The following is a 25,292-nucleotide window of genomic DNA, read 5'->3' on the forward strand; positions in this document are numbered from 1 at the left end:
AGGGAGGTAAGATAACCAACTGATGCCATATACCACTTCTTTAGTTATATTCTCATTAGGGTATTACATATTACTTTTTAACCAATATTTTATAACTACAAAAAACTACAGTAAGAGAATTTTTTACCTTCATTTTTATTCCAGGGCAATATAACAAATATGCACTATGTATACCATAAGATTTCACCAACACCTAAGTGATTTTTTTAAATGATCTTTTTACTGCAACTGTTTTCTTACCCTCTGCTGCCTTACCCCATCTAATTCATTTCAATATCCAAATTAAAATAAGAAAATAAAATGGATAAAGAATAGGTTTTAATAAAATTGAATCACCATTTGGTTTTTATTAAAATGAGCATTTAAAGTACTTATTTGGCTTAAATATTAATAAGATGATGATAAAGCCAATGGTGACTATATGCACAACATTACATGCAGTATAATTTGTGAAAGCATAATTATACCTACATATAAAATTAAATATTACATACCAGTTTGTGAGAAACCATAGTGAATACAATGCGATCTCCTATGCTCAACTATGTTTTATTACAAATCACCTTTACAAACCAGCCTGGATATTTTCTCATAAATTTGGATTATATAATTTGATTTTGTGTTAGATTTCAGTATGATGAATGTTCAATTCAATACTGGCCACCCTGATGTAATGAATTTTTATTAACAGAATCCTAATTTGATTAGATCTCTTTTAAAAGAACAGAAGCCAACAAGAAAAAAATATTTACAACCAGTATGAACCCTGGACAATAGTTTCATAAAACAGAGAGAAAATTTCATGTGTCTATTTTCTGTTTGAAAACAGTTCTTTCCAGACAACTTACAAAAATAATTTGAATCAAACCACATTTAGTCATGGAAAACAGGAATCTACAAACAGTATGAAAACATTTTTTTCTAAATCTGAAAGCATATGACACCAAAATAAGTTTCAGTTTCTGAAGTCTGTTAAAGTTAAAATTATGTAAATGAGGATACTTCTGGAAACTGGCAGAAGAGTTTAAAACTATTTAACTATTTTCAGAAGGTGAATTTACTTTTAAACAGTTTTACTAGGATTTGTGCTAGTTTTATTTCAAAATTTTGTATTTGCATTTACGAACTACAGCTGAATGAAAGAATAAATTATTTTGAAGATTTTGAAATTGAGCCCGGATACTATAATCCCTTGCATGTTTTCTCTTTTATTTAGCTCAATAAATGCAGTCACGCTAACTTAGTAAATATAGATAGGATGCAAAACACAGTGAAATATTTAAAGACCTTATTACTTAGTAAATATCAGAAAAATATATCTCACAGTACTGAAGTAGTTGCTAATGAATTAACTTGACGTAATACTGGGTTTTGTTTACTTGTTTTGTTTTTTAAACTGAAATCTGTGTTAACATGTTCTTCACCCAAGACTGATCAGGATATAAGTTTTGTATGTTTCAAAATTATTTGGGCTATCCTATTATAGATTTTCATCTATATATATCATTAATCTTATCCCCAAGATGGCCTTTCAGGTTTTTTTAAAAAAATGTAGCTGTTATATTTAATAAAGGAGTAAATTTTATAGTTACTTAAGGCTTCTGTAAATCCTATTTTAAAAATAATCTTCTGAGGGCTTCCCTGGTGGCACAGTGGTTGAGAGTCCACCTGCCGATGCAGGGGACACGGGTTCGTGCCCCGGTCCGGGAAAATCCCACATGCCACGGAGCGGCTGGGCCCATGAGCCATGGCCGTTGTGCCTGCGCGTGTGGAGCCTGTGCTCCGCAAAGGGAGAGGCCACAACAGTGAGAGGCCCACGTACCGCAAAAAAAAAAAAAAAAAAAATGTAAATCTCATACGAAGATGAGCTCCCAAAATTGTTTTCAGTCAGTCCCTCTTAATCCCCAACTGAAACCATGGCTCCATGTCCACCAACAATTCACCTTACCCAGAGGTCATGTTCAGCGTAGTCAAACAGAAGCCATACTTTCCTATCAGCATGAGACAGAAACACCTTCTGAAGAGAGATGACATTTGGATGCTTAAGCTCTCGAAGTAACTGCAAAACAAAGGCGATTCATTAAAAATCTTTGCCATAAAAATAGCATTAAAAACCCCATACCATTTGTAATTCAAAGGCAATACAAACCTAATGGCAATCAATCCTAAAATTCTAATAAGTACCCATACAATTTTGAGATGCCCATAAAAATGAGTAAAAATCAGTGGAGAAAAGATACTGAAAAGATATAACTGTGTAAATCTGTCTGTATGGTTGCTATTGTTTAGTTGGTTTCTTTTTTTGTTTTGTTTTAATGTTTTTATTATGGTAAAATATATACATAACATAAAAAAATCACCATTTTAACCATTTTCAATTCAGAAGCATAAGTACACTCACAATGTTGTGCAACCGTCCCCACTATCCATTTTAGAACTGTTTCATTATCCTAAACAGAAACTCTGTACCCATTAAACAATAACTCCCCACTTTCCTCTCCCCCTCAGCCCCTGGTAACCTCTATTCTACTTTCTGTCTCTATGAATTTGCCTATTCTAGGTACCTTATATAAGTAGAATCATACAGTATTTGCCCTTTTGTGTCTGGTTTATTTCACTTAGCATAACGTCTTTAAGGTTTATCCATGTTGTTGCATGCATCAGAATTTCATAGCTTTTTAACGGCCAAATATTGGGTTGGCCAAAAAGTTCCTTCGGCTTTCAAGTATAAATTAAAGACACATTTTTCAATTTCACCAAGAACTTTCTGAACAACGTATTCACCGTTTTGCTCCACTACTTCTGCCATTTTTCAGGCAACTTCATAATTCCATCTTCCCAAAACTTTTTATCTTTTTGAGCAAAGAACTGTTCCAGGTACCTTTTACAGTCTTCCAGGGAATGGAAATTTTTTCCATTAAGAGAATTTTGTAAAGACCGAAATAAATGGAAATCCGAAGGTGTAACGTCTGGTGAATACAGCGGATAAATCAGAACTTCCCAGCTAAGCTGTAACAGTTTTTGCCTGGTCATCAAAGAAACATGTGGTTTTTGCGTTATCGTGATGGAAGATCATGCATTTTGTTGACTAATTCTGGAAGCTTTTCGTCAAGTGCTGCTTTCAGTTGGTCTAACTGGGAGCAGTACTTGTTGGAATTAATCGTTGGGTTTTCCAGAAGGAACTCATAATAGAGGACTACCTTGCAATCCCACCATATAAACAACCTTCTTTGGATGAAGACCAGCCTTTGGTGTGGTTGGTGATGGTTCATTTCGCTTGCCCCACGATCTCTTCCATTCCACATTACTGTACAGTATCCACTTTTTTTTTTTTTTTTTTTGCAGTACGTGGGCCTCTCACTGCTGTGGCCCCTCCCGTTGTGGAGCACAGGCTCCAGACGTGCAGGCTCAGTGGCCGTGGCTCACGGGCCCAGCCGCTCCACGGCACATGGGATCTTCCCGGACCGGGGCACGAACCCATGTCCCCCGCATCGGCAGGCGGACTCTCAACCACTGCGCCACCAGGGAAGCCCCAGTATCCACTTTTAATCACCCGTCACCATTCGTTTTAAAAATGGAACGTTTTCACTACATGTGAGTAGAGAATCGTATGCAGAAATACCTTCAAGAAGGTTTTATTCTCTTTAACTTATGCGGAACCCAAACATCAAAGCGATTCACACAACCAAGCTGGTGCAAATGATTTTCAACGCTTGATTTGGATATTTTGAGTATGTCAGCTATCTCCCAAGTGATGTAACGTTGATTGTTCTCAATTAAGTTCTCGATTTGGCCGCTATCAACTTCAACTGGTCTACCCGACTGTGGAGCATTGTCCAGAAAGAAACCTCCAGCACAAAACTTCGCAAACCACTTTTGACACGCTCAATCAGTCACAGAACCTTCTCCATACACTGCACAAATCTTTTCTTCGTTTCAGTTGTGTTTTTACCTTTCTTGAAATGATAAAGCATAATGTGCCAAAAATGTTGCTTTTTTCTTCCATCTTCAATATTAAAAGGCTACACAAAAACTCACCAATTTTGATGTTTTTTTTTAAATGCACACTAATATGACAGCTGTCACAATACAATCTAACAAAATTGATTCTAATGAAGTTAAAGACAACTCAGTGTTACTAGAGCTGTCTTACGGGAAAACTGAACAAACTTTTAGGCCAACCCAATACATTCCATTCCATTTATATACCACATTTTGTTTATTCATTCATCAGCTAATGGACACTGGTTGTTTCCTCGTTTTGGCTACTGTGAATAATGCTGCTATGAACATTGGTGTACAGGTACCCGAGGCCCTGCTTTCAATTCTCTGGGTAAATACCTAGGAGTGGAATTGCTAGATCATATGATAATTCTATGTTTAACTTTTCGAGGAACCACCAAACTGGTTTTCACAGCAGTTCTACCATTTACATTCCCGTCAGCAATGCATGCGAATTCCAATTTCTCCACACCCTCACCAACTTTTATTTACCTTTTTAAATTTTCTTTTTGTAATAGTCACATCCTAATAGGTATGATGTGGTATCTTGCTGTGCTTTTGATATGCAATTCCCTAATGACTAATGATAAGCATCTTTTCATGTGCTTACAAGTATATCTTCTTTGGAGAAGTGTCTATTCAAGTCTCCTGCCTAATATCTAATATGCGGGCTCTAGAGTATAGGCTCAGTAGTTGTGGCTCATGGGCTTAGTTGCATGCGGCGTGTGGGATCTTCCCGGACCAGGGCTCAGACTGTGTGGATTCTTAACCACTGTGCCACCAGAGAAACCCTCTCTGCCTGTTTTTGAATTGGGTTTTTTGTTGTTGCTATTGAGTTGTAATTCTTTACATAGTCTAGATATTAATCCCTTAGCAGATATATGATTTACAAATATTTTCTCCCATTCTACTAGTTGCCTATGTTTTGACATCACAAAACAATTAAACTTAAAACAAATCTGTAGCTTGTAATTATTTTAAAAAACTATCTACAGTCGTCCCTCAATATTTGAGGGGGACTGATTCCAGGATCACCCCTCAACCCCACCCTGCCCTAGGAGGGTACCAAAATCCCCCAATGCTCAAGTCCCTTATACTTTAAATCATCTTCAGATTACTTATAATATCTATTACAATGTAAATGCTATGTAATTAGTTGCTGGAGCATGGTAAATTCAAATTTTGCTTTTTGGAACGTTCTGGAAATCCCCCCCCCAATATTTCCTATCCATGGTTGGTTGAATCCATGGATGCAAAGGGACAACTGTAACAGCAACAATAGAAAATACAAAATTCATCGCCACCAAATATCAGATAAGAACTAAGATCTGTAACTCTGTGAGATACAGTACCTATTTTTTCTATAAATTACAAAGGAAAGTTGAATAAAATTTTGTAAACTTTTCACGAAATAATAAAGAGCTTATACAGACAGAAACTTGCAAGTAGAACACATTTGCATGGGTTTATTAACCTTTCTCATCTCCTAGAAAGACATTCTTCTATTTAAAATCTTTCATCTCCTTATTTTATCTCCATTTAATAACCCAAGTGGCACTAATGATCCGTAAGTTAAAAAGCATTCCCACCCCACCATGCAAAAACAAATACAACAACAACAATGACAAGAAAAAACTTCTCATGAAGCCTGATATTCTGTCTCTATCAGTTAGAACTGACTTAGTGCCTTGCAAATGTGTTCCAAATACATGACAGACATGTAAGAAAGCCAAGGTTTTAGAACTTAGGACTTCAGTACCTTTTCTAAGAACACTCTTCACCAAAACAAGTATCAAGGTAAATGTAATGTTAACAATATATTAGGGGCTCTGAAATGAATTCAGCAAAGGAAAGACTATGAATGGACTATATATTAAGTCATTTATATTAATGATTACTCTCTGGAAAGTGATGGTTATTTTATTCAGGAGCAAGATTAAATTCAAGATATATATTTCTGCTTTTAGAATATAATTTACAACTTATGAAACTCCAGAGATATACACAAGTTCTCAGAAACTTACGGTCAATATCTAAAACTGACCATTTGCTAATTAATAAACAAGGCAAAGAATGTGATACGGGAAAGCCTGGACTTCAGGGTCGCCCAAGCTCAGCCAGCTGGCTGGAAGAGTGGACCTGGCCCTAAGTGCACGTCAGTTCTGGGTCAGGGTTTTCTCCATTACCTCACAACTGGAACACACTTCTCAGCTGGGCAGCTATTTCAAATCCTTTCTGGAAATCAGCAGGGTAGAAATTATAACAAACAAACTCCAAAGCTTTGGTAAAGCTCTCTCCAATGATTAGAAACCTACATATAAAGCTATTCTTAAATGTCACCTCCATCTCACCTCCAAGATGAGGTTTAGCTCTTGTATTAAAAAGGAAACAGCAGCAACCATTTTATTAAGCTCTTCCTAGGCGCCAAGTATGGGGCTAAGCATACAACATGCGCCATCTCACTTAATCAGGAATTACCCTATGAAATATTTATACTCTTACTTTACAAAGAGGAAATGGTGGTGTAAGGGGATTAAATAATTTGCTCAAGGTCACATTCCTAGGTAGTGGCTAGAATCAGGATTCAAATGCTTTCAAAATTAATTAATTTCTAAAATACAGAGTAATTTGGTCTAACAACAACACGTCCCAAGATCTAACACCCAGGGGGAGTAATTCTTATCATCCAGAGACACAGATATTTTAAAAATATACTAGGTTATGAACTGGACAACGGTAGGCACTGTGTCTAGCTCAGCACCGTACTGCTAGTTTCTAGCACACTGCCTGGTACGTGCTCATTAAATACCTGGTAAAGACATGAATAACTGAGTTCACGAATAAAGAAAATACACCAACTAAAGGGCATCATACAACACACCCTTTGGCTTCTAAACTGCGGGCTAAGATCAATGCTTTCATCAAAAAATCAATCCACTTTTATTTTTAAAAAATCTGATTAGTCAAATATTAAGTCTTTGAGGGCAATGATTTTAATAGTAAGTGCTATTACTATGGTAGTAAGTAATGGTAAGTGTTATGGGCTGTCCTCCCAAAATTCTTGTGTTGAAGCCCTAACCCCCGGAACTTCAGAATGATTCTATTTGGAGATAAGGCCTTTAAAGAGGCAATTAAGTTACAAACAGGTCAGTAGGATGAGCCCTAATCCAATCTGAATGGTGCGCTTACAAGAAAAGGAGATTAGACGCACAGAGAGATGACCACATGAAGAGGCCACAAGAGGGTGGCCACTTGCAAACCAAGGAGAGAGGCCTCACAAGAAACAACTCTGCAGGCACCCTGATCTTGGATCAACAGCCTCCAACAGTAAGAAAATAAGTTCCTGTTGTTTAAGCCACCCAGTCTGCAGTATTTTGTTACGGCAGCCTTGGCAAACTAGTACAATAAATAGCTATTACTACTGAGTAAGTACAACACGCTATGCTGGGAGATGGGTCTCTGCGGGATTGGAGATGGAGCTGAGAGTCTCAGTGGCGAAATGCCTCTAAGTAAATATTTACACTGAAGCACTCCCAAAAGACCAGGAAGCTGGGCTACATTTAGCAGAGCTAATGCCTGCCACATGCCAGGCCCTGCGGCAGATGCTGCACTAGGTGCCGGGATATAAAATGTGCTGAGACCTTCCGCTGAAGTCCTCTGGCAGCAGACAAGTTCAAGTGAGCAGGCAGTTCGCGTGCTGTGGCTGCAGCAGTGCTAACTGGCATTGACTGAGGAACTAACGTGCACCCAGAGTTTACTGTGTCCCAGAAGTGACCTACGCTCCTCACACACTAAAACCCTATGAGATAACTATTATTCTCATTTTACAAAGAGGAAACTACAACACGGGGAAATTACATCACCTGCTTTGGGTCCTACAAGCCAGTTGAGTGGTAAAGCCAGAATGGGAGCTCAGGTAACCCGGAAAGGGTCTTAAGTGCTCCATGGAACCCCGTGAGGCGGGTGCTCCGACACTGGGGGTGGCGAGCAGTTTTCATACCTGATGGGCTTCAGCACCCCACACAGAGCCCATGGGCTGCAGATGCCTCTTCTTGGCACTGTAGAAGATGTTCTTGCCTTTTTGAAAATTTTATGTCCAAAAATGTTTAACGGAAAAAGGTTTAAATAAATTTATACAATGGTTTCATCACAGAAACCACCTAAGTTTTCCTAATTCTACTGGGAATAAAATCTTATAATTTCCTGAGTACTAAGATCACTGGTAAAAATACAAATGTTTTAAAACATCATTCGTCATAAACTTAATTCATTCTAATTAATGCCACACAATATCACCCTTAATCTGAACTCTAAAAGTACAAATAAAAAATAAATAGCATTTAAAACTATCTTGTCAATAAATACCACTTACATGGTGAGTGAGAAATAGGTAAGAAAACCTCTAATATTCTCAAAATAACATTGATTTCTAATATTAAAATTTTACAATATAGCAAAAATAATAAATTCTAAATGTATGCCCTAAGTATGAGAGTTGAGTTGAAATTACTATAAAAGCATCAGTAAAATTATTCCAAAATTATTTGTTTTTTTTTAAGCTGTGAAAACTTTTCTTCAATTGAATTCTTGCAAATTAATTAAAGAAAAATTTAAAAAACCTGAGGTGCCTAGGTTAAAGCAGATGTGAGCTTTAACAGCAGCTGAACTACAAGGCAGCCCCTTGGTACACCGAGAGCCCACTGAAGAGTTCTGAACACCACTAAGCTAAAGGGATCATGACTCACAGGAAGCTCTGGAAATACAGAGCAGGCCTCTTAGAATACAGTGAGGATGAAGACATGCAAAGCTCTTCACTTCAGTAGAAAGTCTCGGAGTTCTTTCCTTCTTCCCTCCCTTTTACAATTATTTACTAAACAAAAGACTATGCGTGAGAGCTAGCACACACTGGTGAAGAAATGCATTCCAGTCAGGCAGAGGTAGGACCACAAACAGAAAATAAGTTAACAAAAAATAAAAAGAAACTCCTTGTAATTATAATTTGTAATAAGTGCTATGAAAGGAACAAACTGGGTGTAGATCGTAAGAGAATAATGGAGGTGACTGGTGGGGAAACCAGACTTCTCAGACAATGGACTTCCATAATAAATGTGAGGTCTGAGAAGACTTGTCAGACAGATGGGATCCTTTTTCCTTTTGAATTTTTATTATAGAAAAATTTTCAAAAGTAAATAGAATAGTAAAATAGAACCACCCCCATGTATCCTCATCCACTCACAGCCTCTCTCATTTTATCGATATTCATATCCGCTCCTCCCACCCCACCCTGAATTATTTTGAAGTGAATCTCAGACATATGATTTCATCTATAAATATTTCAGTATATATTGCTAAAATATAGTCTCTTTTCTCTGACTGCAACAGAAAAAAATTAGTAGTTGACAACAATAAATTATCTGGAAAGCCTCACATATTTAAAAATTAAACAATATATTTCTAAATAATCCATGAATAAAAGAAAAAAAATACAAAGAAAATGGAAATTATTTTGTACTAAATGATAATAATAATACAATGTGACAAAATTTGTGGAATGCAAGTAAAACACTACTTGGAGGCAAATTTATAGTTTTAATTGCTTATATTAGAAAAGAACTGTTTTTAAAAATCAATGACCTAACGGTCCACCTTAAGAAAATAAAAAAGAGGGACTTCCCTGGTGGTCCAGCGGGTAGAATCCACGCTCCCAATGCAGGGGGCCTGGGTTCGATCCCTGGCCAGGGAACTAGATCCCACATTCATGCCGCAACTAAGAGTCCATGCCACAACTGAGAAGTACGCATGCCACAACTAAGAAGTCCGCATGCCGCAACTAAGAGTCTGCATGCCGCAGCTAAGCATGCCACAGCGAAGATCCCACGTGCCGCCACTAAGACCTGGTGCAGTCTAAATAAATAAATAAATATTTTAAAAAAGAAGAAGAAGATAAAAAAGAAATGCAGGCTAAAAGTAAGTAGAAGAAATAATAAAGATAAGAGCAAAAATCAATGGTATAGACAGAGAACACAAGTCCACAATGAAACAGGGACACCACTATAGGAGCCACATTTGTGAAAAGATAATAAGAATATTATTAGCAACTTTGTGCCAATAAATTCAGTAACAAACAAAATGAACAAATTACATAAAAAATAGGACTTATCATACACAAGACCAAATATTAAATGTGAAGAGCTCTATATCTATTAGGGAAATAATACTGGTCGGTGAATTCTGTCCAACATTCAAGGAAGAATAACTGCAGCCATACAGAAACTCTGTCAGAATGCAGAGGATGAAGAAAGGCTGCCTAACTTGTTCCGTGAGGACAGCACAACTTCGATACCAAAGACAAAAACATTACAAGCACGATAATCACAGGCTAACGTTCTTCAAAAGACCTAAAACTCCTCAGCAACACATGAGTAAATCAAATCAAGTGATATATAACCAAGCAGGGTTATTTTTGCAAAATATATATTTTATATATAGGGTTATTTTTGCAAAATTATTGCAAAACTGCAAAACTGGGTAAATGTTAGAAAATTAATCAATGTAGTCTACCAATATAACAGAATAAGAGAAGAACTATATAGTCATTTCAGGACATGTAGAAAAAAAGCATTTGATAAAATTCATTACCATTTACAAAAAATAGAAGGGAACTTCCTAAGCCTGACTGATGGTATCTATAAAAAACTTATAGCTAGCATTTAACTTGATGGTGAAACACTGAAAACACTTTCCCCCAAGACTGGGAACAAGTAAGATGCCTGCTCTCACCACCATTCAACATCTTCTGAGAGGCTCTAGCCAATGCAAAAGAAAAAAATCAAAAGCATAAAGAGAGAAAGAAGTAAGACTATTCCTATTCATAGATGACACAATTACTTATGTAGAAAATCCCAAAGACATCACCAAACCTACCAGTGAATTTAGAAATATAATGTATATATTTTTAAAAAATCAATTCTGAATACAGAAGCAAATACAGAAGCAAACAAGTGGAAAACAAAATTTTAAAAATAATCCCATGTATAATAATGTCAGAAAACATAAAATCCTTAGGAATGAATTTAACAAGTGTGTAAAGCCTCCACACTAAAAAACTATAAACGTTGGGAGAAATTTTTTAAAAACCTTAAAAAATGGAAAAGTATGTCTTTCTAAGCCATGAAAGAAACACATACTTTCATGGCTTAGAAGTTTCAATATTATTAAGATTCAATTCTCCCTGAATTGATGCAAACCATAATGTTAGCAGGCATTTTTTAGAAATAAAAATTACTAGCCAATTCAACAATGTACATGCTAATGCAAAGGACCTAAAATAGCCCAAACAATCCTGCAACAAAAAATAAAGCTGGTGGCATTAAACCACTTCACTTCAAGTCTTGCTGTATGTAAAGTAGAGTTATCTGGTATTGGCTGAGGATAGACAAAGCGATCAATGGAACAGAATAGAGCCCAGAAATAGTCCAACACTTACAGTCATTTAATTGTTTACAAAGATGCCAAAGGAATTCAATGGGAAAGAATCTTTTCAAAAAATGATGCTACAATTGTACATTCACATGGGGTGAGGGGAGGAGATGCTCAAACATTACATCAGACTACAAACAGAAATGAAGTGAACAGATCATAGACTTAGAAGTAAAGCTAAAATTGTAAGGCTTTAGAAGAAAACAAAGGGAAACATCTTCACAATTAGTGAGTAGATAAAGATTTCTTCAGCCAGACACAGAAAACAATAGTCATAAAAGGAAAACACTAGTAAATGAGACTTCATCAAAATTAAAAATTTCTGCTCACCTTAGGTTGAAGAACCACAATCAAGTACGTTAAAAATAAGCTTTCATACTCCTTATTGTGCTTAACTGCATTTACAGTTATCAAAATAGATAAAAAGCTAAGAATGTCTGTTCCTGAAATGAATGGAGTTTTGTTTGATGTTAAAACTTTTTGCTGAAGAATAATAAAGACAGAGGAAAGCACATGAACAGCTCAGTGAGTTTTCACATGTGAAACCCACATGACCAGACCCAAAGCAAAACCAAGAAACAGAATAGCACCCTCTTGTCTCCCCTCTGGTTCCTCCCTGCCCCTCTAAAGGTCATCCCTATCATGATGCCCAACATCACTGACCATAGTTCAACAGATTTTAATTCTTTAAAAGCGACTGCAGAACTGACAGTTAATGTACAGATATCTTGCCTCAAGATACAAGAGTATAAGAATTTTATCAATGAAATGAAATATAATTTCCAATACAGCATACCTTTCGTGAAGAATGCCCTCCATCTCATTCCTATTCTTCCCTCGTCGAGGTAATTCTTACGTGTCCTCCAAAATCTGAAACCTTCCTTGATTCTCTAGTTTAGATACATATACCCTTTTCCCATTCTCTATTCCCTGCTACCACAGTGCTCGGCACACCATTCCTATTATTAGAAGAATTATAAGCCTTTCCTCATCAGTGTGCAAACGCTTAAGGCCAGGGATCCTGACTTGCTCTACGTGTTCTATGTTTACTTCTTCTTGGTCTAGTTCCTGTCAACATGATACACAATAAATGACTCTTAGTTGAAAACCCAGTGGTATAGAATCTGTTAAAAGAGTAATATTATTTAAATTAATACCTCCAGGTCGCAACAGCCTATATCTGTGTAGACAGAGGGCTGAAAGCAATAGAAGTAAAGATTATTACAATATATATTCTAGAATATTCTGATTAAAGACAGAAAAGACAAGTTTGGACCCATAGTTTCACAATAGTAAAAGCTGAAGTAAAGTCTCAGAGAATACTCACTTTAAATGTAAGAATAATTATTTAATAATGCATTAACATGAAGAATATTTTCCTTCAGAATCAAATTGAGATTCTAATTACCATATGGCAATGGTATGCCTCCAAAAAGGGGGGGTATATAATTTTACTTATTCAAATGAACAGACAGGTACAATGAAAATCAAATAATCTCATTTTAAGTTCATAAGTAACGACATTAATCTCATCTTATTAAAATAGAAATGTTAATTTTATATGAATTAACATATAACATAATAAACAATTTGATTGCACTCAATGAAATAATAATAACTGGATCCTTAACTATTTAGTGACATTTTTTGGAAAAATATATAGTTACATAAACAACTGAGATTTACTTAACCCCAAATACGTGAATTTACATAGAAATTTTTACTAGAACTACATGCCACCTTTACTTCTCTTTAAAAAACAAATATATTTTGCTATAGATAGTAGATATGAAAAATATTTCTCAACTTTCAATTAATGTGTGTATGTGACAAATACAATTCAGAGACCTATATAGATGACACCCATAAATCAGCTGACAGTAACGATGATAAAAAGAGCTTCACTTACTGCTATTTCTCTACATGCCGACATAGAGATCCCGGTTCCTTCTATTTGTTTTAAAGCATAGTCTTTATCATCTTTCCTGTAAAAACAAAGTTATTTTAATATACAGATAAATCTAAATGTATGTGCATTTTTAATAAAATAAAAAATAAATATAAATCACATACACTTCGACACCTTTCACATATAATCACATAATTTCATATGGGAGAAACTTCAGGTAATCTATTCCAATCCCATTACTTGATGAGGAAAGTTAGATTCCAAGGAATAAAAAGACTTGTCCAAGGCTCTATGGTTATTTGCAGAAGAGAAAGATTCAGAAATGAAGCTCCTGACTTCCAATAATAGGTTCTTTCTGCTCTAATATGTATATACTTCCTGTGTGTGTGCGTGTGTGTGTGTGTGCGCGCGCGCGTGTGTGCATGCATATATAAAACACGGTCTCTTAAAGCCCATTTGGATATTGGGGTGTCAAAAAAATTAAGAAATGAATGCATCATTCATAAAGTACAAAATGGTTATGATTTAAAACATGTTATATAGTTCATATCCCCAAATACCTTCAAAGGGATTCACTCGACATATGTTTACTGAGCACTTACTGTGTCTCCAGAACTGTGCTAAGTCCTGGGGATACAAGGGAATTCCTTCCTTTATGGAGCTTTCTGTGGCTACTGGCGGTGAGAGATAACTAACCCACCACAAGACAATATGATAATGCTGTGACAGAGCAAGTACGAACCGCAGAGCTACCCAAAAGTCACTCTTTTGCCTGGAGACAAAGGCAAAGCCTTCTCAGAGGAAATCCCATCTCACTGAGGCCCAAATGGCAGTCCTCAGACTTCCTGGACTCAGGACCCTTTTACTCTCTTAGATGTCTCTGAGGACCCTGAAGAGGTTCTGTTTGTTCTATCAATATTAACCCTCTTAGAATTGAAAAATGGGAACTCTTAAAAAACACAACCTACGAAAGCACATATCCATTATCCACCAGAGCAATGGCATCATCACGTGTCACGTCACCTTTGAGAAAAACCCACTGTACACTCGTGAGAATCAGCATGAAGAAAGGCATATAACATAGCACTGTTATGAAAACAGTGTTGACCTTGCCGACCCTCTGAAAGGATTTTGAGGACACCAAGAGCTTCTCAGATCGCACTTTGAAAACTGTGCTCTGTGTGTGTGTGTGTGTGTGTGTGTGTGTGTGTGTGTGTGTGTGTTAAGAGGGGAACAAAGTGTGAGGGCACATGAGGTGAGGGAAAAGCACTTGAAGAACATACATTAAACAACGGGAGATGAGGATGGGGATACAGTTAGGAACCAGATCATAAAAGTCTTTTTATACTCCAAGAACAAGAGGAGACGCTCTGTTAACAATTTTTAAACAGGAGAATATCAATCCTCCTCTGCTTTGGCGGCCTTTTAAATGTTGGGGGGCAGTAAATAAAGACAGGAAACCGAGAGACCAGCCAAGTCCACAGTGTCCAAACTACTCAGGTGGGAGATGATGCTGGCTGCTGCCAAGGGGACAGACTGGAGCGACGGAAGGCAGACCAGCAGCACAAAGGACAGAACCCTGGGAATGAGGAAGGAGATGGGGTCAGACATAATGACTCCTGCCCCAGGGAACAGGCCAACACAACATCATCCCCCGGAACAGGAAACACAGCAGGAGGAAAAGGTCCAAGGGAACAGGAGGATGATGGCTCCACTGTGCGCAGGCTGAGTCTGGTACCTGTGAGACACCTACGTGGGGATGGCAAGCTGAATGAGCACGTCTAAAGCTCAAGAGAAAGCTGAAGATGTCAGCATATGCACACTGTCAACCAAGCCAGGAGAGTACATGAGGCGAGACCAAAGAGCAGGACTGGTAAGAAAAGGATTTTCCAAAAAGGGCAGAACAGTAAACAGTATCCAAAGCCGCCGAGAAGTCTAGTGAGGTGAGGAGCGAGCAGTGTCCACTGAATTTAGCAACGATCAAGTCACCAGGGGACACTGGACTAGGCAAAAATAGTCGCAGTGACGTCTGGCAGATACTGCAGAAGGCTGGGGAATGAAGGGGGCATAAGTTAACTGAGACAATAAAAGTAGGTAATTCTTTGAAGGTGATAAAATAAGGCAGCAGCTGGAGGAATACACAAGGTTAAAGAATTTTTTTTAAGATGTAAGAGGCTTGATTATGTTAAGTACTGAAAGGAAGAACCCAGAGAAAAGGAGATGAGAGGGAAAAACGAGAAGAGCAAAGACTGAAATGCTGGGGAGAGATTAGATTCAGAGCGAGAAGGAGAAATGTGTCTTCCACTGTTAACAGGAAGACAAAGGAGGGAGGAAAGGATAGATACCGGTGCAAAGAAGTTGGTTCAGAGGCAAAAAGTCAGGGGAGTTCTCATTTTGATGGCTTTCATTATTTTTCTGATGTTGGAAATGAGGTCAAATACTAAAAGTAAGGGGGCTTCCCTGGTGGCGCAGTGGTTGAGAGTCCGCCTGCTGATGCAGGGGATACGGGTTCGTGCCCCGGTCCAGGAGGATCCCACATGCTGCGGAGCGGCTGGGCCCGTGAGCCACGGCCGCTGAGCCTGCACATCCGGAGCCTGTGCTCCGCAACGGGAGAGACCACAACAGTGAGAGGCCCGCGTACTGCAAAAAAAAAACTAAAAGTAAGGGCAGAGTGATAGAGCCGGAGTTAAGGTTTGACTGAACAGATGAGTAACTCCTTATAAAATCAGTAAGTTTAATACTTTATCATTTTAAGTTATCCATAAAGTTTATGTAACTTTATCTTTCCTTTTATAACATATTTACACCACATCCTTAGTTGTAAAAACAAATCACAATTACATTATTTTTCTGAAAAAAGATTTGTTTTACGACAATCAGATTTACAAGTACTTTCCTGTAAAGCACCATGGGCACACATTATGTTAAAAATACACTAAGAATATCTGTACTTAATGTTCACCAAGTCTGAATGATTTCTGAAAGAATTAAAGGAGACATTAAAGAGGGTGACACAAAAATAAAATGAAATTGGGATCAGAATAAATCTGTTAGAGATTAGACAGTTCATGTGCATGGTACTGATTTAACCAGATGGTCAACCCAGGAGTGTAACAGGTTCTGTTATATCTACTGTTGAGGATAACTTCCTAGACTTGAGCCTTCTAAGGAAAGAGAGAGAGAACGGTGGGGAAGGAAATAAATTAAACCAGAGACTAACTCACCTCCTTGACAACACCCCCTGGACTTTCTCTTTGTTAAAGACAGCCATGTGAAAATGTCTTCAGAATGAGCTAAAAAATTCTAATCTGCAATCAGTTCTCTCCCCCATCCCAAGTAGTTAATGTTTTATATTTTATAAAAGTAAGTTATCAGAAAGAAAGGTAAAATGGGAGAACAAAAAAACTTTGAAAAGATGTGATTATCAAAAATGCAACTGCCTCTTAAAAATCACCTAATAATAATTACCATCATAACATAATAGTGCTTTGTGGTTTACAGAGCACACTTATCTCTCTAGCCATGCACACAACACTTTTTTGTAAAAAGGCACCCTGGAGAGGAAAAAGATTCGTTCCCTACGTTCAGTCATGATCCAGTCGAAGTAGTCAGATTGTATCAGTGATAACTGCAGTACAGTGCTCTATATAATAGTACCATAAACAGAGGGAATGATCAACTAACTATACCTTGAAGGGTTGAAGGAAGATGAAAGAAAGCTTCAGAAAGAGTCTACTTAAGCAGAGATTCTTAAGACTTAAGAAGTTTGTCAGGAAAGGAAGGAGGGGCTGGGAAAAGAAATCAGCAGTTATATGAGGCATCCCAGGGAGTGGGAAAAGCATGTATAAAAATACAGAAGCACAGACAGGATCTGGCATGCTCAGAGAACAGCAAAGACCGGCAGCAGCTTAAAATCATGGAAACACATGGACAGCCCTGAGGTTTGCCTACCTTAGAAACAGACAGAGGTAGGGTGGGAGGGGGACTTTCATGCCAGCTCTCTCCAAAGGGTGCAGAATATGTATACTTCACTTCAAGGAGTGTACAAAACAAATGAGTATGACAAGAAAACATCACATTTAAAAATAAATAAACAAAGTTGAGAGAAAGTGTGTCATGTGAGAAGACCAAAAAGAAGAGAGCACAGCCATGATGAACACTTGCCTTAACAGATGGGAGGGGAAGTCAAAAATATAAAATGGCTATAAAGGAGTGGTTAAAAAAAAATGAGTAGTGTTTTGGTAAAATAGAGTACTGAACACATATCAAATTTCACTCCCCTCCTAACACCCTACTAAGACTATGGCAAAGAAAAAATTTTAAAGACATAAACCCATAAGGATGAAAAATGAGAGAGAAGATAGCATAAAAATTTGGAAACTAGAATGTAAGTGGACAAACAGTAGAACAGTAGCTGATGACAAGGATCCAAGAAAACCAAATAAGAAGCTGATAGCAAAGAAAGCTGAGAACCAATTAGATTTGCAGAGCCAAATCCTCCAAAGCAGAGACTTGAGAGGACAAGATCCATCTGGAAGCAGAACTGGCTGGGTAGAAGATAAACTGAAGAGAGAGCCTAGAAAACAGAGCAATAAAACAAAGTTAGAGAAATGTGAAATAAAAATAGGGGAACTAGAGAACCAGTCCATGAAATCCAACACACAAATAATTAGGAGTTTCAGAAAAAAAGAACAGAGAAAAGAGAGGAAGAAAACTTACAAAGTAATTCAAGGAAACTCCCCAAACTGAAGGACAGGATTTGTAAACCTGGAAGGGTTCAGTGAGTTCCTATCACAAATGAATTAAAACAGATGCACATCAAGACAATATTTAGGCATTTCAGAAAAGTGGAGACAAGCAGTAGATTTTACAAGCTTCCAGTGAAGATGGGTAACGGCCACTTAAAAAGGGTCAATATTATTCAGCCACGAGAAAGAAGGAAATCCTGCCATTTGTGGTAACATGGATCATGGGTAGACCTTGAAGGCATTATGCTAGGTGAGACAAGTCAGACAGACAAGGACAAATACTGCATGCATATCACTTATATGTGCAGTCTCTCGTAAATACAGAAAGTAGAATAGTGGTTACCAGGGGCTGGGGGCTGGGGGACTGAGGAGATGTTGTTTAAGAGTAAAACTTTCAATAAGAAGATAAAAAATCCTGGAGCTCTAATCCCGGAGATCTACTGCACAGCACAGTGATTATATACAACAATACCGTATTACAAACTTCAAAGTTGCTAAGAGACTATATCTTAATTATTTCCATCACAGAAAAGAAATGATAATTATGTGACATAATAATTCTGGTTAACAAAATAATTTTCCAGAACTGTTCAACCTTATCACTGATGTAAACAACTATCTTCCCTTGCCAGACACTTAATCAGCTCTACATGCGCTCGGATTAGGTGTTTGGCTATTTTTGAAGCATCATTAGGGAAAGACTGTACTTGAACCCCCATGGAAATGACCTTGCCATATTCTGCAGTAAAACTCCTTGGATCCATAGCTCTCAATTACAACAACACAACACTTCCTCAAGTTACTGGAAGACTGTCCAGCCAGAGACCCCAAATTGAGGATTGCTAAGAATCGTCCAGAAGATGGTCTTAGAATGAGAAAGCTTATACCCAAGACCTTTGGATCAAGCAGCATGAGAGACAGAGCTTCCACCCCCAGGGCTTACGGAACAAAATCTAAATGGCCAGAACCAAAGACAGTCAGGCTTTAATCTGCATGCTTTCCCCACCTTCCCGCACCGCCAGCTCTTCCCTTCCTCTCTGCTGCTTTAAATTTCTGAATTTTTAACAGATACTTGTTATCTCTAACAATGATACCTATAATATTGCTCTTTGCATCCCCAGTCACTCCTTGTATGAGTCTCATACCTGGCTGCAATTTGCTCAGGATTTCACTAAAATATGCAAACAAGCCAACTGTTGAGATTGTAGCCACTTTCTTTTGGGTGCAACTCAGCTCACTCTAGTTCTTGGGCAATTACACTCAACTACTAAGCAACTCTTTCTTTTGTTTTGTTTTGTTTTTTATTTCTTTTTGGCTGCACTGGGTCTTTGTTGCTGCTCGCAGGCTTTCTCTAGCTGTGGCGAGCAGGGGCTACTCTTCGGCACGCGGGCTCTAGGTGCATGGGCTTCAGTAGTTGTGACGCGCAGGCTTCAGTAGTGTGGCTTGAAGGCTCTAGAGCGCAGGCTCAGTAGTTGTGGTGCACGGGCTCAGCTGTTCCGCAGCATGTGGGATCTTCCCAGACCGGGGCTTGAACCCACGTCCCCTGCATTGGCAGGCAGATTCTTAACCACTGCACCACCAGGGAAGTCCATAAAATGGTAAACTAAAATAGTAAATAAGACAGACAGCCCCTCTGATGTCAAACCTAGGAAAGTTTCTGTCTACACCAAAACCACACTTGGGACCTTGGCTCTTGGCTTAGAAGTAGACTACAAACTGTCCGTAATCTCTCAGCATTTGTCAGTGTTCTAGAGTTCAAATGTGATCTCCAGAGTCTTATATGTGCACAGCCATTTTTGCTTTGCATGATTCAATAACTGACCCCACAACAACAAAAAGTAGTCACAAAGAACTGACTGCAGTCCAACAGTAGATGAGACTCTCTGAAGTCTCCTGATCAACAGAATTCCAGCACAGAGAAGATCTGGATTTCACAGAACAATATCCGCAATGGCTGAATCTGGCCAAAAAGAGGGACTAAGAAAGTGAAAATAAACCCCACTGAAAATCAGATTGTGATATCCCTAACAGATTAGCAGCAAGGCCTCTGTAGAAAAGGCAAACAGGAAATAAAGTTTTGCCCAAGGCCACACCAGAATGGCAAAATGACTAAAATGGCCCTTTTTTGAGTGATTACTGCTCTCTTACCAATGAGTCCCCAGCTCTGCTTCATTCCGCCTACCTCTGAACAGAATACTCAGATACCCAATTACCAAACTGACCCCACCTCACAACAGTATCCAATGCAGAGCTGGTCTACTTCCCAATCTCTCCTTAGAATCATTCAGCCCAAACCTACCGACGAAGCCCCACTTGCTCTGGTTCCCAGGTTGTGCACTTGCCCTTGCTGCAGCAGGCAAGTAAACTTTCCTACAGGTGCATTCCGGTGGCCTGTAACATTCATGATGCCCAATTACCTTACATGAAGTCACAATGCATTAAAGCAAATTGAAACACCAGTCCCTTTAATTTACATCGGGTCAGCTCTTAGAGAACACATTCTAACTAGCCATGCTATACTTTGCTTAAAATTCCTTGTCGTAGTTAACATGTTTTGCTCTTTTGATCATTCTGACAAATGAAATCCACAAGTTAACTTGCTGGTTAATGACATAAGCTTATTTAAAAGATTATTAGACCTACTAATTCTTGATTTGGGGGCATTCCTGTGCTCGGCACAGCTATAGTACCTGAGATACACCAGTGAGCAAGATAGACCCAACAGGAGGTACTTTCAAGTCTCTTGGCAACTCCAGAGGCCAAACTCCAAGAAGTTACAAAGCTTCTTGTAAACCTAGCTATGAATCTCTCTCCTCTGCATTATCTTGTGGGATTTAAGCTCAATTTGTTAGCTCTCATACTTCAAACACATCTTTACCTTGTTTGGAAAAAAAGCTATGCAGAGCTTAAAAAGTATTTCTAACCTTGGAAACTGGAAAGAAACTCCTGGTCCTTTCTGTCTGTTTAGTTACAAGATTACAGTAACATGATCAGATATCACTAAATGTAGGGGGTTTCCATCAAAGACAACTACCAACCTATCTTTCTTAGATCACCTTCCCAGTGTCATTTTTCTGAACATAACTCTACAAAGAGTAAAGTTATATAATCAGGCATCCTGACTTCAAGAACTATATTTTGACACTGGTCATATAATCATTCTTTTTCTCCTTAATATTCGTGCTAGAAGAAATGAGCAACAATGAAAACAGAAATTAATGTGTAATATTTTCCTCCCTAATAACTGGTCTTCCCTGCTATTTCGCATATCTGCCTAATTTATTTCTACTTGGCCCCAAACATTTTCTTCTTAAAAGTAGCATTACATCGGGCATGTGAATACACCTGAACATTTCTTAAATATTAACGTGTTGTACTCCAAGTATTATTGTGAATAAGTACTCAAGATTGATGTGCTATTAAGGTACCCTATAAATGTTTTTCCCTTAATCTACCTTTTAAATTCATAAGAATGGGAGCCTATTATAATGGAAGAAGAGAATGGGACAGAGATGAGAGGATGAAAAATAAAGAAAAACGTAGGGCCTTGTACAGACTGACAATGCCAGGATGCCATGTATCGAGCAGTATTTTCAACTCAATTCCATGTACAAAAAACAGCAAAAACAATCAGTTAAATGGAACTATCACTACTCAAGTACAAAAATAAAACTTCCTAAAATTACGGGGAAAAAATTATGGTGGGAGGAGAGTTAAATTTGGCAAATGCCAAAGATATGTAAAATTTATGAAAATTTCAACAGAGTTACATAGATATTTGACAATGTTAAACACAATAAAATTAAGATCTGATTAGATTAGACTTAAAAATCACACAACATCAGCACACACTAGTAGGATCAAGATTGGAGGCAAGCACATAGCACAGGGAGATCAGCTAGGTGGTTTGTGACCACCTAGAAGGGTGGAATAGGGAGGGTGGGAGGGAGACACAAGAGGGAGGAGATATGGGAATATATGTATATGTATAGCTGATTCACTTTGTTATAAAGCAGAAACTAACACACCATTGTAAAGCAATTATACTCCAATAAAGGTGTTAAAAAAAGAAAAAAAAGTTGAATCACTATGTTATACGCCTGAAACTAACATAATATTGTATATCAACTATATTTCAATTTTTTATAAAGTGTATTAAATCCATGCAGTTATACTTTATATTTGTTGAATACCATAATGAATAAGAATTGTCAACCTCAATCAGAATTAATCTCAAAATCTAAAAAAAAAAAGATTGGAGGCAAGAATGTTAATTAGGAAGCTATTGTCAATAATCCAAAAATCAAATAACAAGTACCCAAACTATAAATTTTGCTATTTTCAATACATAAGTGAACAGCAGTGGAATTAAAGAGTGATAAACTCAAGCCGGCTGCCTAAGAACAATCCCAGATACAGGTGCTGGGCTTCACAGGAAAGAAGAAACCTGTCTCTTTCTCACGTTTCCTTCCAGCCCTGCCCCACCTCAATCACACATAAGGTAAAATTGGCCAGGGACTCACTGTAATTAGCTAAGGATGTAACATCTCACCAGAAACGAGATGGCTGCACAGAATAAGAAAAGATGCAGTATATCTCCAAGTGGGCAGGGCTGGGGGGGCACTAGCTGCCGGCCGGGGTCGGGTCAGATTGGAGAAGCTTAAGTCTTGCAGCAATATCAATAGTAATCTTTTGTATTTGGCACTTTCATACCATTCTGCAAAAAATCACTCTACTAGTAGATTTATAAGCCCTGTGTTCTCCTAATTCTGGGAGCAAGGTCACCTGCGGGGAGGAAGCAGAGACATTTCCCAGGAGTGGGAAGCATACCTCTGCCCCCAACTTCCCCAAATACCAGAAAGCCTATTTCTCCACAAGTGTATATTCAACAAATGTGACTTCCAGACAGGGAGACAAAGAGTGGGACTCCCAGGAGATGATGACAATGCGTAACAAGCACTTTCCACATACCAAGTACTACACTAAGCACTTAAGATAAACGCATGTTAAAGTCCATGCCTCACATGATCTGGAACAATTTACATAAAATGTGTTTTGCATGTATGTAGTTATGTATAGAGAGGATGCATACATGCTTTCTGTATAAATATTTATGCACGTACATAAATACATTTAAAATACATGTGTAAATGTGTGTACATGTATACATATATAGTGTATACATATATACATGTATACTTACCCATATATACAGAGAGATATATACAGATATACATCCCAATATACATGTGTGTATATGTATACACAGAGGAAGAGGAAGAAGAAAATAATTTTTTAGTATAGTTAAGTTACTAACTGGCCATAGTACTATTTTAACTCAAATAGACATGAGAATAATTATACAGGTGTTTCATGAAGAAAAAATGTACCATGGTTATTATACAGTTTACATAGCTATGACAGATTATCCCTTATACAGCAAGAGTTGTGTTTAATAATGACTCACAACAACTTACAATCATTATCCTATCTTACATACAAGGACAGAGAATCCAAAGTCACAAGGCTAGACAGCAGCAAACCTGGACCTCAAACACAGGCAGTCATTCCAGAAAATATCTCCCCACAAGGCTCTATCAGTTTGTTCTGAAAGTGTGGCTACCAACTCGTTTACAAATTGCTTCCAGTTAAAATACTCTCAGGCAGCTTCACCACAGTGCAAATGGGTCACGTGTGAATGAACACACCTCCTCTATCTACATGAGCTAACACACTATTTTGCTTGTCATTAAAACACACAAACACACACACACACACACACACAAACTCTGCTCCTGTCAGTGTCTAACTAACAACTTATCTGGCAATGAGCAGATATAAGCTATCAAAAACTTTTCATTTAAAGCTGTTGTCATATATTCTATGAACAACAAAAAAATAGGTCTGATACCTTAAAACAAAAGACCACCTGAATGTTCAAGTTTTATTTGTAGCATTCACATATCTATAATCTTTCAATTGTATAAAACTGAAAGAGAGCAAAGAGGTGAAAAAATTTTAATTGTGTATAAAACCTATGATTTAACAAATTAACATTCTGAGTGGTTTGAAGCCAAGAGAAAAGGCACAATAAGACTACAGGAAAGGAGGGAAGTACCCATAATTATCAGAACTAGATTAATCCCAAAATGTAAAGGTAGTGGGAAAAATTAATTTCCCACTTGGGGAAAAAAACCAGCTTGGAGCTTTTCACCATTGAGTATGATGTTAGCTGTGGGCTTGTTATATATGACTCATTATTTTGAGGTACTTTCCCTCTATACCCACTTTGTTGAGAGTTTTTATCATTAAAAAAAGGCTATATTTTGTCTAATGCTTTTTCTGCATCTATTAAGATGATCATATGATTTTTATCTTTCATTCTATTAACGTGGTGTATCATACTTACTGATTTGCGTATGATGAAGCATCTTTGCATGCCAGGGATATATTCCATTTGATCATGATGCATAAACCTTTTAATGTAATGCTGACCTGGGTTTGCAAATATTTTGTTGAAAATTTTTGTATCTATATTCATCAAATATTGAACTGTAGTTTTTCTTTCTTGTAGTGTCCTTACCTGGCTTTAGTACCAGGGTATGTTGGCCTCAAAAAATAAATTTAACGGTGATCCTCTCCTCTTCAATTTTTTGAAAGAGTTTGAGAAGAACTGGTGTTAATTCTTCTTTACATGTTTAGCAGAATTCCATAAGGAAACCATCTGGTCCTGGGCTTTTCTGTGTTGGGAGGTTTTCAATTACCGATTCAATTTCCTTACTCGTTTTGGTCTCTTCAGATTTTCTATTTCTTCATGATTCAGTCTTGGTAGGTTGTATGTTTCTAAGAATTCGTCCATTCTTCTACGTTATCCAATTTGTTGGCTTATAATTGTCCATAGTAGTCTCGTATGATCCTTTGTATTTCCGTGGTACTGTTTGTAATATCTCGTCTTTCATTTCTGACATTATTTGAATAATCCTGTCTCTTTATTTTCTTAGTCTAGCTAAAGGTTTGTCAGTTTTGTTTATCTTTCAAAAAACAGCTTAGTTTCATTGACCTTTTCTATCGTCTTTCTAGTCTCTATTTCATTTATTTCTGCATTGATCTTTGGTATTTCCTTCTTTATGCTAACTTTGTGCTTAGTTTGTTCT

General features: G+C 37.6%; 1 protein-coding gene across 5 annotated transcripts in view; it reads right to left on the reverse strand.

Annotated features, from left to right (window-relative positions):
• CDK8 (cyclin dependent kinase 8) overlaps positions 1–25,292 on the reverse strand; it is a 121,970-nt gene that overhangs the window by 55,832 nt on the left and 40,846 nt on the right. For all 5 annotated transcript variants that reach the window (XM_067713677.1, XM_067713676.1, XM_067713675.1 and 2 more), the window contains exons 2-3: positions 13,391–13,466; positions 1,949–2,059 (exon numbers count right to left, since the gene is read on the reverse strand). In XM_067713677.1, coding sequence (XP_067569778.1) covers positions 1,949–2,059; positions 13,391–13,466 — 187 coding nt within the window. The remainder of the gene's footprint in view (positions 1–1,948; positions 2,060–13,390; positions 13,467–25,292) is intronic.

This window comes from Pseudorca crassidens, chromosome 18, assembly GCF_039906515.1.
Source record: "Pseudorca crassidens isolate mPseCra1 chromosome 18, mPseCra1.hap1, whole genome shotgun sequence".
NCBI classification, from domain to species: domain Eukaryota; kingdom Metazoa; phylum Chordata; class Mammalia; order Artiodactyla; family Delphinidae; genus Pseudorca; species Pseudorca crassidens.